Genomic DNA, 16083 nt, shown 5'->3' on the forward strand with positions numbered 1-16083 from the left:
ACGTTCTAATAGGGATAAAAGAAACGCTAGGCTAGGCAGCACAATTTTGTATTGAAGTTGAGCTGATAAATGATACGTAGAGTATCGTTAAAGGGAGCCAGACAAACACTATTGCCATAGGAGTAGCAGCCATATCTCTGATTAGAGGCATGATAAACTTATGTTATGACACTACCTATTCTTCGTAATGTTAGAGATTTACTGTGACGTAGTTCGAGAACGACGGAAACGAGAATTGCATACGACACTCGGTTTTCAAGCCCATATTCCTATTTGGTCTGTATAACTAAGCCTCTGACAGCAGCGCCTCACCAGGCGTCGCTTTACCCTGAATATATGACCTACCTCCCTCACTTCGTGACAAGCTCCAGTCTGTAACCAGTGACAAACTTTTGGTGAACATATCTTACGAACTATCGGAACTAATGGTCTGGAGGACCAGATTGGAAAATCCTTATTACGAAGCCTGGTTCTAAGGGAACGATAACAAAACGTGCCCCCCCAACATTCAAATTCAAGTACGAATTCAACCAGAAATTACAGTACAGACGGAACCGATGAACTCGCCAAAAGTTCACAGTTGACCACCAAGACATCCCCCGTTCCCTGCAGGCAGAGTATCAACGTAATTGGACGCTAAAGAGCAGAGACCGTACGCATCGCGCACTGTTTCAAACCCACCCACGAAGTCCAGATCAAAAAGTACCGGAAGTGCCCAGGCGCTTTCAAACGAAAAGGTAACTTGAAGGCAAATGTTAGTCCACCAATCTAAAAAACTATGTAACATAAACCCATTCCGAAATTTAAACCATCTACATATACAATATACAATTTTTAAGAATCGACAATGTCCTTTCTAAAAAAGACTTGTTATCTGGAAATATATGTAACTCAATACGCGAGTAAAGATAGTTACGAGTCTGATACAAACCTATACATTAGAAATAGAAGAGTTCCTCAAGTTTATGATTGAGACGATAGCGTGGTTTTGAGATTTATTAGTACCTAATGCTAGTAGATTATTTGCCCTTGGGTTCATTTTCACACGCAAAAATTTACGGCGCTCTGTTATTAGATTACCGTATCATTGACGCCCTCTTTCACCGTCTAGTGTACTGGAACTAAACTAAACACATGTTGTTTTCAGTATAGAGTGTGAAACGTTTCACAAGTGTATTGCCTCTTTATTCGGCAAAACAAAATGACATCCTTACCAACTTTCCATGAATTTTGTCAATCGAAGTTTTGGGTAAGTAGACGTTCGTCAAATGGGTAATTAAACGTCCGTTAAATGGGTAATTAAACGTCCGTTAAATGAGTAAATAAACGTCAATTAAATGAGTAATTAAACGTCCGTTAAATGAGTAATTAAACGTCCGTTAAATGAGTAATTAAACGTCCGTTAAATGAGTAATTAAACGTCCGTTAAATGTGTAATTAAACGTCCGTTAAATGAGTAATTAAACGTCCGTTAAATGAGTAATTAAACGTCCGTTAAATGAGTAATTAAACGTCCGTTAAATGAGTAATTTAACGTCCGTTAATTGAGTAATTAAACGTCCGTTAATTGAGTAATTAAACGTCCGTTAAATGAGTAATTAAACGTCCGTTAAATGAGTAATTAAACGTCCGTTAAATGAGTAATTAAACGTCCGTTAAATGAGTAATTAAACGTCCGTTATATGAGTATTTAAACGTCCGTTAATTGAGTAATTAAACGTCCATTAATTGAGTAATTAAACGTCCGTTAAATGAGTAATTAAACGTCCGTTAAATGAGTAATTAAACGTCCGTTAAATGAGTAATTAAACGTCCGTTATATGAGTATTTAAACGTCCGTTAAATGAGTAATTAAACGTCCGTTAAATGAGTAATTAAACGTCCGTTAATTGAGTAATTAAACGTCCGTTAAATGAGTAATTAAACGTCCGTTAAATGAGTAATTAATTGTCCGTTAAATGAGTAATTAAACGTCCGTTAAATGAGTAATTAAACGTCCGTTAAATGAGTAATTAAACGTCCGTTAAATGAGTAATTAAACGTCCGTTAAATGAGTAATTAAACGTCCGTTAAATGAGTAATTAAACGTCCGTTAAATGAGTAATTAAACGTCCGTTAAATGAGTAATTAAACGTCCGTTAATTGAGTAATTAAACGTCCGTTAAATGAGTAATTAAACGTCCGTTAAATGAGTAATAAACGTCCGTTAAATGAGTAATTAAACGTCCGTTAAATGAGTAATTAAACGTCCGTTAAATGTGTAATTAAACGTCCGTTAAATGAGTAATTAAACGTCCGTTAAATGAGTAATTAAACGTCCGTTAAATGAGTAATTAAACGTCCGTTAAATGAGTAATTAAACGTCCGTTAATTGAGTAATTAAACGTCCGTTAATTGAGTAATTAAACGTCCGTTAAATGAGTAATTAAACGTCCGTTAAATGAGTAATTAAACGTCCGTTAAATGAGTAATTAAACGTCCGTTAAATGAGTAATTAAACGTCCGTTATATGAGTATTTAAACGTCCGTTAATTGAGTAATTAAACGTCCGTTAATTGAGTAATTAAACGTCCGTTAAATGAGTATTTAAACGTCCGTTAAATGAGTAATTAAACGTCCGTTAAATGAGTAATTAAACGTCCGTTAAATGAGTAATTAAACGTCCGTTAATTGAGTAATTAAACGTCCGTTAAATGAGTAATTAAACGTCCGTTAAATGAGTAATTAAACGTCCGTTAAATGAGTAATTAAACGTCCGTTAAATGAGTAATTAAACGTCCGTTAAATGAGTAATTAAACGTCCGTTAAATGAGTAATTAAACGTCCGTTAAATGAGTAATTAAACGTCCGTTAAATGAGTAATTAAACGTCCGTTAAATGAGTAATTAAACGTCCGTTAAATGAGTAATTAAACGTCCGTTAAATGAGTAATTAAACGTCCGTTAAATGAGTAATTAAACGTCCGTTAAATGTGTAATTAAACGTCCGTTAAATGAGTAATTAAACGTCCGTTAAATGAGTAATTAAACGTCCGTTAAATGAGTAATTAAACGTCCGTTAATTGAGTAATTAAACGTCCGTTAAATGAGTAATTAAACGTCCGTTAAATGAGTAATTAAACGTCCGTTAAATGAGAAATTAAACGTCCGTTAAATGAGTAATTAAACGTCCGTTAAATGAGTAATTAAACGTCCGTTAAATGAGTAATTAAACGTCCGTTAAATGAGTAATTAAACGTCCGTTATATGAGTAATTAAACGTCCGTTAAATGAGTAATTAAACGTCCGTTAAATGTGTAATTAAACGTCCGTTAAATGAGTAATTAAACGTCCGTTAAATGAGTAATTAAACGTCCGTTAAATGAGTAATTAAACGTCCGTTAATTGAGTAATTAAACGTCCGTTAAATGAGTAATTAAACGTCCGTTAAATGAGTAATTAAACGTCCGTTAAATGAGTAATTAAACGTCCGTTAAATGAGTAATTAAACGTCCGTTAAATGAGTAATTAAACGTCCGTTATAAGAGTATTTAAACGTCCGTTAAATGAGTAATTAAACGTCCGTTAATTGAGTAATTAAACGTCCGTTAAATGAGTAATTAAACCTCCGTTAAATGAGTAATTAAACGTCCGTTAAATGAGTAATTAATTGTCCGTTAAATGAGTAATTAAACGTCCGTTAAATGAGTAATTAAACGTCCGTTAAATGAGTAATTAAACGTCCGTTAAATGAGTAATTAAACGTCCGTTAAATGAGTAATTAAACGTCCGTTAAATGAGTAATTAAACTTCCGTTAAATGAGTAATTAAACGTCCGTTAAATGAGTAATTAAACGTCCGTTAAATGAGTAATTAAACGTCCGTTAAATGAGTAATTAAACGTCCGTTAAATGAGTAATTAAACGTCCGTTAAATGAGTAATTAAACGTCCGTTAAATGAGTAATTAAACGTCCGTTAAATGAGTAATTAAACGTCCGTTAAATGAGTAATTAAACGTCCGTTAAATGAGTAATTAAACGTCCGTTAAATGAGTAATTAAACGTCCGTTATAAGAGTATTTAAACGTCCGTTAAATGAGTAATTAAACGTCCGTTAATTGAGTAATTAAACGTCCGTTAAATGAGTAATTAAACGTCCGTTAAATGAGTAATTAAACGTCCGTTAAATGAGTAATTAATTGTCCGTTAAATGAGTAATTAAACGTCCGTTAAATGAGTAATTAAACGTCCGTTAAATGAGTAATTAAACGTCCGTTAAATGAGTAATTAAACGTCCGTTAAATGAGTAATTAAACGTCCGTTAAATGAGTAATTAAACGTCCGTTAAATGAGTAATTAAACGTCCGTTAAATGAGTAATTAAACGTCCGTTAAATGAGTAATTAAACGTCCGTTAAATGAGTAATTAAACGTCCGTTAAATGAGTAAATAAAAGTCCGTTAAATGAGTAATTAAACGTCCGTTAAATGAGTAATTAAACGTCCGTTAAATGAGTAATTAAACGTCCGTTAAATGAGTAATTAAACGTCCGTTAAATGAGTAATTAAACGTCCGTTATATGAGTAATTAAATGTCCGTTAAATGAGTAATTAAACGTCCGTTAAATGAGTAATTAAACGTCCGTTAAATGAGTAATTAAACGTCCGTTAAATGAGTAATTAATTGTCCGTTATATGAGTATTTAAACGTCCGTTAAATGAGTAATTAAACGTCCGTTAATTGAGTAATTAAACGTCCGTTAAATGAGTAATTAAACGTCCGTTAAATGAGTAATTAAACGTCCGTTAAATGAGTAATTAAACGTCCGTTAATTGAGTAATTAAACGTCCGTTAAATGAGTAATTAAACGTCCGTTAAATGAGTAATTAAACGTCCGTTAAATGAGTAATTAAACGTCCGTTATATGAGTATTTAAACGTCCGTTAAATGAGTAATTAAACGTCCGTTAATTGAGTAATTAAACGTCCGTTAAATGAGTAATTAAACGTCCGTTAAATGAGTAATTAAACGTCCGTTAAATGAGTAATTAAACGTCCGTTAAATGAGTAATTAAACGTCCGTTAAATGTGTAATTAAACGTCCGTTATATGAGTAATTAAACGTCCGTTAAATGAGTAATTAAACGTCCGTTAAATGAGTAATTAAACGTCCGTTAATTGAGTAATTAAACGTCCGTTAAATGAGTAATTAAACGTCCGTTAAATGAGTAATTAAACGTCCGTTAAATGAGTAATTAAACGTCCGTTAAATGAGTAATTAAACGTCCGTTAAATGAGTAATTAAACGTTCGTTAAATGTGTAATTAAACGTCCGTTAAATGAGTAATTAAACGTCCGTTAAATGAGTAATTAAACGTCCGTTAAATGAGTAATTAAACGTCCGTTAAATGAGTAATTAAACGTCCGTTAAATGAGTAATTAAACGTCCGTTAAATGAGTAATTAAACGTCCGTTAAATGAGTAATTAAACGTCCGTTAAATGAGTAATTAAACGTCTGTTAAATGAGTAATTAAACGTCCATTAAATGAGTAATTAAACGTCCGTTAAATGAGTAATTAAACGTCCGTTAAATGAGTAAATTAATGTTCGCCAATCAAGTTGAATGGCACATCCCGGTTTGGTTTCAGGACTCAAATCTCACGTGGTACACGGATAATTCAGACTTGACGCCGTGCTTTCAGAAGACAGTCTTGGTATGGTTGCCGTGCGCCGTCTTATGGCCACTCTCTATACCACTTTTCAAAAATTTCAAGAGGAAACGTGACCATCTTTCAAACCTTGACATGACAAAAACGGTTAGAATTAGAAAGTAAGCTTTACCAGGCACGCGTCACTCAAATCCGAGCGCATTGCAGGTTCTAGCTCTATTACTGGCGTCATTAAACGCCTTCCAGTTGGGAAGACAACTTTATCTAGGCGAAGTCGAGACTATCGACAATTTGGAAAAAGTCATAAAGTTCGCGACTTACGTAAGGATTTCCAAAATACGTTTGGACCAGAGTTCCGGTTTCCACCTGATATCGGTCTACGTTGCAGGTGTTGGCGGTTTCCCTCTTCATTTATGATCGCCGAATGGGAACAGTTTCTTCGGCAATTCAACTCTTGTTCTGGTTCCTATCGACAGTTTGCAAAACCATTACTTACAGATCTACCATGATGAATTGTTACTTCGAAGTGAGTTAATCAAATTGGCAAGGCTACTCTCAATTTACATTTTTTAACATGAAGTGGCAGGATATTCGAGATGACATCTGTGGCTTTACTACGGAGACATTGGGATACTCGCTCGTCATAGCCACCCTTGTGCTGAACACAATAAGCGGCAGTCGTCCACTGGACGAAGAGGACTTTCAGGAAAAAGAAAAGCCAATGGTAAATAAGTCCATACGAAAAACCATTACGATCAAAGTGACAATGTCAAAAGTATATATAAACAAAAGGTACTCTTCGTTCAAACTTGCTTGCGCCGTGTAACATGAACAGCCCTCCTTTATCCCAGAAAAGTGTCGATCCCCCTGTGTAGTATTACCTTCCCGACCGTGGCACAGGGAACAAGCCGTGAATAGTCTATGAAAGTATCGGATGCTACCTCTAGTACCAAAAATAACGTTTGGATAGCTACCATCATGTACTACTTTCTATAACCCTATGACGTAAAGAAGCTCTTCCCGGATTGAATAGTTCCTGTAGGGGGAGAAAGGAGGGTAATTTGCTTATCTCACTTTGTATGTCGTCTACCGCCAAAGGCAGGAATTGTTAGTGAAGTGTACTTCATGTTTTATATCTACACACTTATGACAATATGGTCTTTTGGATCTTCTTAGAAATCCCCGGAGGAATGGGCTTCCTTCTCCTCGAGGATGCCCTATTCGTGGATGAACAGGTACGCGTTCATCTACAAAATGCATTCGGCTTTTCATTAAACTTTTGTTCTTTTAATGAACGACACAGTTTCATGTGGAAAGGGTGGAAGACGACCCTTGAACCCTGGGACGTCTATGATCTTAGCATTTCGGACAAAGCTGCGACTGTTAAACGCAAGTTTTACAACTATTGGCAATACACACCAATCTACCGGTAATAAACAGGCTAATCCGTGTATGCTCATGGTGATGGCTTTACACGATCATAAATCCTTACAGAAGCAACGACAACATCAATGGCGGTGACCAACTGAAACGAAATGCCAATTCCATTGGGATGGCCTTGTTTAAAACTGTCTGGCCCTTATTCTTGGGCGGAGCACTGTTGCAAATTTCTTCCGACGTTGCAGGTTCCATGACCGCCCCTATACTCAGGTTTCAAGCTCATTCAAAGAAATGTAAGCTACCAAGAAAGTCGTTGACAAACAATTTTTCAGGTGGATACTCGAGTATTTTTCGAGTGACGAACCGCAGTGGATGGGCGTGTTCTACGCCTCATTATTTGGACTAGCCGGGGTGGCACAGTCTTTACTGTTGGAAGGCAGCGCCTACTTCCATACTAAACTAGGAATTAGGCTTAAATCACTTACAACGTACGCGCTCTACAAAAAGGTAACTAGCTAGAGGACGTTAGCGTGAGTAGTGAGAAAAGGGGGGTTCTAACTCAGGAACCACCATGTTAAACCTATGGAGTTTTCCAGAGTACCACCATGTTATTTCCCATAGGGAACCCATATGGAACCCATGCTATGTATTTTCTATGACGTCCTCGTTTTTTTTTTTATGACGTAAAGATCGGGGGGGGGGGTGTTAGTGGTAAAATGGGCACGTTTGATTTCCTGACCTATAAAAACCAAAATGTGGGTTATTTAAGTATTGAAGGAGTGAGGGGATGTGATATAAAAAGAATTTTTTTTTTACGACGTAAAGATCAGGGGGTGGTGTGAATATGTTGTGTCTGGGCAGTTCGATTTCCTGACCCATAAAAACTAAAATGCTGATTATTTTTTAAAGTATTAGAGGAAGAGGGGATGTGATTTAAAAAGAAAAAACCCCTCTGCAAATACAAGACATAAGAAAATTTATCTCACGATTATGTATAAATACCATCCTACTCGAGAAAAGACCCGCACTTTAAGTTTCAGTTATCATCATGAATTTCATCTGTCCGGATTGTAATCGGGAGTTTAGTTATAAGAAAACGTTAAATAGACATATACGCGAAGTTCATCAAAGAAACAAATTAACTTGTAAAGTTTGCGGCGCGACATTTTCCCGCTGTTACAGATTAGAAAAACATTTAACCATTCATAAACGACTAAAACAACTGAGAAAGAATTACCCCGATCGAGGGAAGGATGATGCGGACCCATCTAGCAAAACTAATCAACCGAGTACTTCACGTGGTAATTTGAATCAACCTAGTACTTCACGTGGTAATTTGAATCAACCTAGTACTTCACGTACTAACACATCGAGTGAAAGGAATTTAAATCAATCAGGAGTTAATGACTTAGAGTCGAATGAAGTTCCGATTTTACGTAACGCTCTAGTAACAACACGGATAGAGGCGAATGAAAATGAAGTTGATATTTTAACGTTTACTAGTAGACATAGAGAAGCAATATATGCGTATTTGAAGAAACATTTGACTGAAAGACGAGGTATTAAATGGTACCTTGTGGTTAATGTCCAGTTTAGTCGACAATTAGTTAATTCAACGCAGGAAGTCTTAGAGTTTCCCTTCTTTCGCGGTTATACAAATACAACTTTAAGCGAGGATGAGATTTATGAACAAATAGAGAGAAGTGTTCAGAAAATTAGGAACTCTTTGGAACAATTCCAGAAAGGTGGTAGCAACTGGGTTTTGAACAAAATTCTGTTTTTACAAGTAAATATCGTATCATATCATCCGCTAAGACCAGCGTCATATTTCAAGCTACCCCCGTTTTTGAAATCAAAAAAAGCGTTGATAAATATTCGAAATAAGGATGAGAGATGTTTCGAATACTCTATTCTAGCTAAATTACATCCTGTTGAATTCAACAGTGAAAGAGTTAGTAACTACACGAGATACTTGAATGAAATAGACATGGGAAATATTAAAAGTCCATTCAAAGTGTCACCGAGTGAGCTAATTTCCTTCGAAAAGCGTAACAATTTAAGTATCAATATTTTCGGATTCGAAAAGTTTGTCTACCCTTTGTTCATCAGTGAATACGAATGTGAAGAACGGCGTCAAATAGACCTGTTGCTAATTTCTAAAGGAAGAAAGAAACACTTCTGTCTGATTAAAAGTTTATCGAGACTTCTTTCTAATTTAACTAAAAAGAAAGCCACGACATTTTATTGTCGGAGATGTCTACACAGATTTTCGAAACAAACATTAAGGGATAAACACATCGACGGCTGTAAAAAACACACGCCGACATTAATAGAAATGCCGGAAGAACAAGAATTTACTTTTAAGAATTATGAAATGAGGGAAAAAATACCGAGATACGTTGTTGCCGATTTCGAATCTATTCTATCTCCGATTGCAGGCCCCGAACAAGATAACAAAGTTTCGCACACGCATAAAATTAATCAACATATCACTTGTGGTTTTGCATACATCGTTATGAATAGCGATGGTACAACATCAAAACCGTTTGTTTACAGGTACATTTTTTAATTTCCAATTACTTTTAACCGGTTCTAATTGAAGCCCCCTTTAAACAGAGGATTGGGCGCTGTTAGTGTTTTTCTCAAACGAATGCTAATAGAGGCTGACATTAATAGTTACATGCTCTCCATAAATATTCCACTAATTATGACGGATAAACAGGAGAAAGAGTTTCAATTTTCAAGTCACTGTAGGGTTTGTAAGAAGAATTTCGCCGATGATGATGATGATGACCGACCAGTACGTGATCATTGTCATTTAACTGGTCAGTTTCGTGGAGCGGCGCATTCATCATGTAATTTGAAAATCAAACCCCCTAAATATCTACCATGTATTTTTCATAATCTCTCCAAGTAATAGTTTGAATATGAAATTCTAAAATAGGATTAAAAACATAACACTATTTTTTCAGCTATGATTTACATTTAATTCTTCAAAAGGCTGGATCTTTCAAAAATGAAAAACTGTCCTGCATCCCCTCAAACACGGAACGTTACATTTCGTTTACGTTTAGTAATATCCGATTTATTGACTCATTTAGGTAAGATATTTCATTATTTTACTCCTGTAAAAGTGATTATAGTAATTGTTTTTAGATTTCTAAACACTTCATTATCCAATCTCGTGATGAATTTGGGTAAAGAAGGGGCGGAAAAATTTAAGGTTCTTAATAACCTATTTGAAGAGGACAAAGCGAAATTGCTATTAAAAAAATTACCGTATCCATACGAATACGTAACTTCCTTGAAGGTTTTCGATGAGACAGCGCTTCCGGATAAAGAAGCGTTTTTCAGTACTCTATCGGATAAAAGTATTGATGAAGAGGATTATGAACACGTGAAATTAATTTGGAATACATTCCAATTGAAAAATATGGGTAATAGCTTTTTATTTCTAACAAAAAATCTAAAGGCTGAAGTTTTTAAAGGATTCATTTAAATATCTAGGTGACCTCCATGATCTATATGTGCTTACCGACTGTGTTCAATTATGTGATGTTTTTAACGAGTTTAGAGACAAATGTTTTCAATTTTACAACCTCGATGTTCTACATTCGTTCACACGTAAGGTGTTGTTAATGTAGTTCTTAAATACTAGAAAGTAATATTTTCAACAGTACCAGGTTACGCCTGGCAAGCGATGCTTTTCAAAACTGGGGTGAAACTAGAGTTATTATTAGACATCGATCAGTATCTCTTCCTAGAATCGGAAATCCGTGGAGGAGTTTCTATGATAACACACCGATACGCCGCTGCCAATAACCCGCTTATTCCTCAAACATATGTTAATGATAAACCAACGAGTTACATTCTCTATCTGGATTGTAATAACCTGTGAGTTACTTGTTGATTTTTAAAAATAATTACACGGGGTTAATGTTAGTCTATCATTTCAGATATGGGACAAGTTTAAGCGATTATTTACCAATTGACGGTTTTAAGTGGGTCCCCGAATCGGAATTAAATAGTTTAATGACAAAAATCCCCAAAATACCCGATGATAATAATCTAGGATACATCATCGAATGCGACCTTCTTTACCCCCCGGAAATTCATGCTTTTACATCAGATTTCCCTTTGGCTCCCGAAAGATTGAGCGTTCAGGTTTCCCAACTTTCACCATATTGTCAAGATGTGTTAGCAGAATTTAACATACCTCCTAAAGAATCAAACCCAAAATTAATTCCCAACCAAATGTCTAAAACGAAGTATGTTCTCCATTATAGAAATCTAAAACTTTACTTACAACAAGGTATGGTCTTAACAAAAATACATAGAGCGTTAGAATTCAGACAAGAGCGTTGGCTTAGACCGTTTATTGAATTCAATACAGAACAGCGGAAGCTAGCGCCCGACGAATTTACACAATCATTGTTCAAGCTAATTGTCAATTCGTTATTTGGTAAATCAATGGAAAATTTAAGGAAAAGAATAGTATTTCATTTAGCGCACACAAAAAAAACATTGTTAAAGAAAGTTAGTCAACCCTCGTTTAAAAGTGTGACGGTATTTAACAAAGATTTAGTGGGCGTTTCCATGCGTCCCAAAAAAATTACTTTAAATAGACCAATTTACATAGGGTTTTCTGTTCTTGAATTATCAAAACATCTCATGTTCGATTTTTACTTCAATTTCTTAAAGCAAGTATATAATGATCGTGTGAAATTGTTATTCACCGACACTGATTCATTCTGTATTGAAGTTCAAACGGAAAACGTGTATAAAGATTTAGAAAGACACGGTGATAAATTTGACTTTAGCAATTATCCTAAGAACCATTTTCTCTACAATGAGGTCAATAAAAAGGCGTTGGGGAAGTTCAAAGATGAAACTTCGGGGAAGCCCATTCACGAATACGTAGGGCTCCGTAGTAAAATTTATAGTCTTTTGTTGAGTGAAACGGAAGAAAAAAAAACGTTGAAAGGGATTTGTAAAACTGTTGTGAAAAACAAAATAAGACACGAGGACTATAAAAATTGTCTTTTCAAAAGGAAACGTACGTCGGAGACCATGTATCGATTCCAGTCTGAGAATCATGAACTTTATACCTTGAAAGTTCAGAAAGCCGCGTTATCGTGTTATGATGATAAACGGTATATTTTGGAAGATGGTGTTACTTCATTACCTTACGGGAATAAGGATATAGCGGAAAAATAACCCTATTTTGTAATGTGTGATAATAAAAAAATATTACTAAGATGTTTATTGTTCCTAGTTGCGTTATTTTCCTATAAATATCAAGTGTATGAATAAACCATACTCATTCAGAATTTGGATCCATGATGTTACGTAAGAGAATTATAATAGTCCCGTCTAAGGTTTCGCGGAAACTTCTATCAGGTAGGAGGGTAGTTAGACGGGGGAAAAGGTTTTGGAATGTGAATAAACATTTGAGAAAGACAGTAAAGAGAGTGAATAGACCAAGAAAGGTGAAAGTTTAGGCGGTGATTTTTTTTACGTTGTGAAAAGGATACGAGATGGAAAAGCGTAGAGCAGAGGAGACACGAAACAAGGGGAAAGATTGGGGGAAAATTCGAAGCATTTATTATAATAGTAAAAGCCCGGGGTCCTACGCTAGTGTCGCTGCTCTCTTTAAGGAAGAGAGGAAGTTTGGTTATCGGGTACGAGATGTTAAAGAATTTCTCAAACAACAAAATGTTTATACTCTACACAGACCAGCTAGAATTAATTATTTGAGACCGCGAGTTATTTCATTTGGTATTGATCAAATTTGGGGTTTGGATTTAATCGATATGCAAAGCTTAAAAAGGTATAATAAAGGGGTCAGATATATTTTAGCTTGCGTGGATTATTTTTCAAAATGGGGTTCGCTAGTTCCGATTAAAAATAAGAGGGCGGAGACGGTGATTCAAGCTTTTAAACATATCCTATTAAAAAGCAATCGACACAAACCTAAATTAGTTACTAGCGATAGAGGTTCAGAATTCGGTCCTCGTTTCCAGATATATTTAAAAAGTAAGGGTATAAAATATTATACAACGTTTTCGGAAATGAAATCGTCCATATGTGAAAGGTGAGACTTTTTATTAAATGGAAGGAAGCGTCTAACTTGGGTTTTTTATATAGATTTATACAAACTATGAAACATCGAATTTACCAGTATATGACAGCGAATAACACGTTTAACTACAATAATGTATTACCGAATTTAGTAAAGGCTTATAACGACAGTTTCCATAGAACAATCGGAATGAATCCTAATGAAGTCAACAGCGAAAACTCTGCAGAAGTTTGGTATAGAATGTTTGGTAAAATCGATTTCAGCCCCCCTTTAGATTCGGAAGATATATACGTGGGAAACATTATTAGAATTTCCAAACAAACAAACGTGTTTAATAAAAAATTCAAGCCAAGATGGAGTGATGAACTATTTAGAGTGCTTGAGGTTTTAAATACGCAACCGAGGACCTATAAGATTGAAGATCTGAATTCTCGGTTGATCGAGGGCACTTTCCTTCAACCGGAAATGCAAATTGTGGGGAAAGATTTGAATGATTGCGTTTTCCGTATTGAAAAAATTTTAAAAACGCGTAAAAAATCCGATGGTACTAAAGAACATTACGTTAAATGGTATTCGTATGACGAATCCTTCAACTCGTGGATTAGCGAAATCGATTTAATAAAGAAAAAATAATAATCATGTATAAATATCGGACACGGAACATCATTCCATCCATTGTTAAAAATGAACTCGTGCTATCTGAAGTTTCGTCACCCTAGCAACTACGCTATTTACGGACCCAGTTTATCAGGTTACGTCAATTTCGTTGTTTTTACAATTAATACGATAGTTATTAACTTTAAAACTTAATTTCAGGTAAAAGCACGTTCGTTTTTAAATTACTACGTAATCACGAGTTTTGCATAACCCCGAAAATACAGAGAATAATTTATATGTACGGTTCGTATCAAACCGAGTTTGAAAAGTTACTAAAGGAACTTCCAATTTTGGAATTTGTTAAGGGAATCCCCGATGATCTTGAAAATTTACTAGACTGTAATGTAAATAACTTGATTATTATCGATGACCTTCTAAACGAATTGAAAGACAATAAAACTGTCGGAAATTTATTCATTAAAAATGCGCACCATAAAAACGCCAGCTGCATATTATTAAGTCAAAATATGTACAAGCAAGGTTGTGTATGGATTTTATTTGTGTATATGTTATTACCATACTTTGAATATGTCTAATTTTTTAAAGGTTCCGTAATGAGAGATATCAGCCTGAACACGCATTATTTAATTTTGAAGCGAATGATGCGTGATAAGAATCAGATTGCTACGCTTTCCAGACAGGTCTTTCCCAAACAACCCAATAAATTATTGTTGGCGTATGAGGATGCGACTAGTTTATCGCCGTACGCGTATCTAATTCTGGATCTCAGGGTGGATTGCCCCGATGATTTGAGGTTAAGAGGACACGGAATTTTGGAAGATCTACCGATGATATTTTATAAATAGCTATATTTAACAATTAATTTCATCATTATGTCGAGAACATCGAGGAGATTTAGTAGTCTAAACGGTCTTCCTCTAAGAGGGGTGGACTGCGTAAACGATCCGCAACTTAAATTCATATGCCAACTATCAAGCAACTTAAAAAAAGGAAATGTTATCATAGATAATAAAACAAGGAGAAAATTAGTCAAGTACAGGAATTTGATACGTAAACTAGCTGATAAAAATATTTCGTTAAAAAGAAAGAAGTCTCTTCTGAAATTGAAACAACACGGGGGTTTTTTTCCGCTAATTTCTTCGCTTTTACCGAGCATTATCAGTGGTATTTCTACATTACTCGGACAATGAATACTCTTCAAAAATTAATTCTCGTCCCATATGATCAAATTCGATCAAATCAAGATCTAATTAACAATGAAATGACGGACCTTGACCGGGAAATGTTCACGGTAATTCGAACAAAAGGTCTTACATCGAGAGAAAAAACTCGACGGTATCAAGAATTGCTTCAAAAGTATCAGTTTTCTAAAAAACACATTGTTCCGAAAACGGTTAGCGTTAGCAATCTACCATCAACCCCACCGAATATACAATCGTCACCTATAATTATTCATTCTAACCCTTCCACCTATACACCTCCTCCAACTCCTCCTCCTCCCCTTCAAACCCCAACATTTCAAACTAACGCAGTTCAAACCCCCGCAGCTTCGACTTTTACTCCCACTAACACGAAACCAATCGTAAAAAAATCACGAAAATATAATGTCTCGGGTAAAGTGAACAGAAATACCGGTCAAGAACCGATTATAACTAGAAGCCAGACGGAGTTATTGGAAAAGAAGAAACCACCGACTATGGTTAATAAGAAAACCAGAAAAAAAGTTGTAATAACTTCGCCCCCAATTTTAATTGATTGGGATGATGAAGATTTTTAAAAATAAAATGTTGTAAAAAAAAATAGAGACTTTCCATTACTTGTTTAATATTTAATTTATTTCAATATTCAATTTATTTTATATATATATTTTTTTTTAAATTTTTATTTCCATGATATTATATGTGTATATATATATATATATATTTTTTTTTTTAAATTAAATTTTTTTTTGTTACACTCCGCTGCCGCTACCCCGGCTCTCGAAATAGTCTTTAAAAATGAAAGCCCGGGCCCGTTCATGTGGTAGGATGAACGTCTCTAACTTCATCACCTAGTGAAGAAATAAAGGAAACATGGAATAATGATGTAATTAAGCGAGAGAGAGAGAGAGAGAGAGAGAGAAAACATACCTTTACAATACTATTTTCACCCCCAATTCTTCTAACGAGCCGGTCCAGGTTCGGATGGTAAGAGACGGAGACATCTATGGACGATATCTCCGGTCGTAAGTCGAACTTGATTACAAAACCCACATGTATCGATCGCACCAAGATCTTAAATGAATAAAAACGTTGTTGTGATATTTAATTTTTAATATAAAAATGAATCAATTTGTTAAATTCTTACCTCCAAATCCC

The 16083-nt window shown here is 35.0% G+C and overlaps 2 protein-coding genes across 4 annotated transcripts; both read left to right on the plus strand.

The window, feature by feature from the left end:
- Nucleotides 1-9732: 9732 nt before the first annotated feature.
- Nucleotides 9733-12865, plus strand: LOC149666584 (uncharacterized). Of its 2 annotated transcripts, XM_089841534.1 has the most exons (7): nt 9733-9939; nt 9999-10127; nt 10183-10463; nt 10534-10650; nt 10704-10920; nt 10983-11338; nt 11420-12865. In XM_089841534.1, exons 1-7 carry the CDS (start codon nt 9734-9736, stop codon nt 12241-12243), a joined length of 2130 nt encoding a protein of 709 aa, XP_089697660.1. In that variant the 5' UTR covers nt 9733; the 3' UTR covers nt 12244-12865. The 2 variants fall into 2 exon arrangements, with proteins under 2 accessions (XP_089697660.1, XP_089697658.1); XM_089841532.1 differs by having other exon boundaries at nt 10983-12865.
- Nucleotides 12866-12954: 89 nt separating this feature from the next.
- Nucleotides 12955-14571, plus strand: LOC149666585 (uncharacterized). 2 transcript variants are annotated; one of them, XM_089841535.1, is made up of 4 exons: nt 12955-13120; nt 13174-13859; nt 13925-14245; nt 14312-14571. In XM_089841535.1, exons 2-4 carry the CDS (start codon nt 13793-13795, stop codon nt 14569-14571), a joined length of 648 nt encoding a protein of 215 aa, XP_089697661.1. In that variant the 5' UTR covers nt 12955-13120; nt 13174-13792. The 2 variants fall into 2 exon arrangements, 1 of the variants encoding a protein (XP_089697661.1); XR_016368236.1 differs by having other exon boundaries at nt 13990-14451.
- The last annotated feature ends 1512 nt before the right edge of the window (nt 14572-16083 follow it).

Source organism: Phalangium opilio, unplaced genomic scaffold (assembly GCF_054372755.1).
Source record: "Phalangium opilio isolate 3A_F unplaced genomic scaffold, DU_Popi_V2 ptg000060l_1, whole genome shotgun sequence".
NCBI classification, from domain to species: domain Eukaryota; kingdom Metazoa; phylum Arthropoda; class Arachnida; order Opiliones; family Phalangiidae; genus Phalangium; species Phalangium opilio.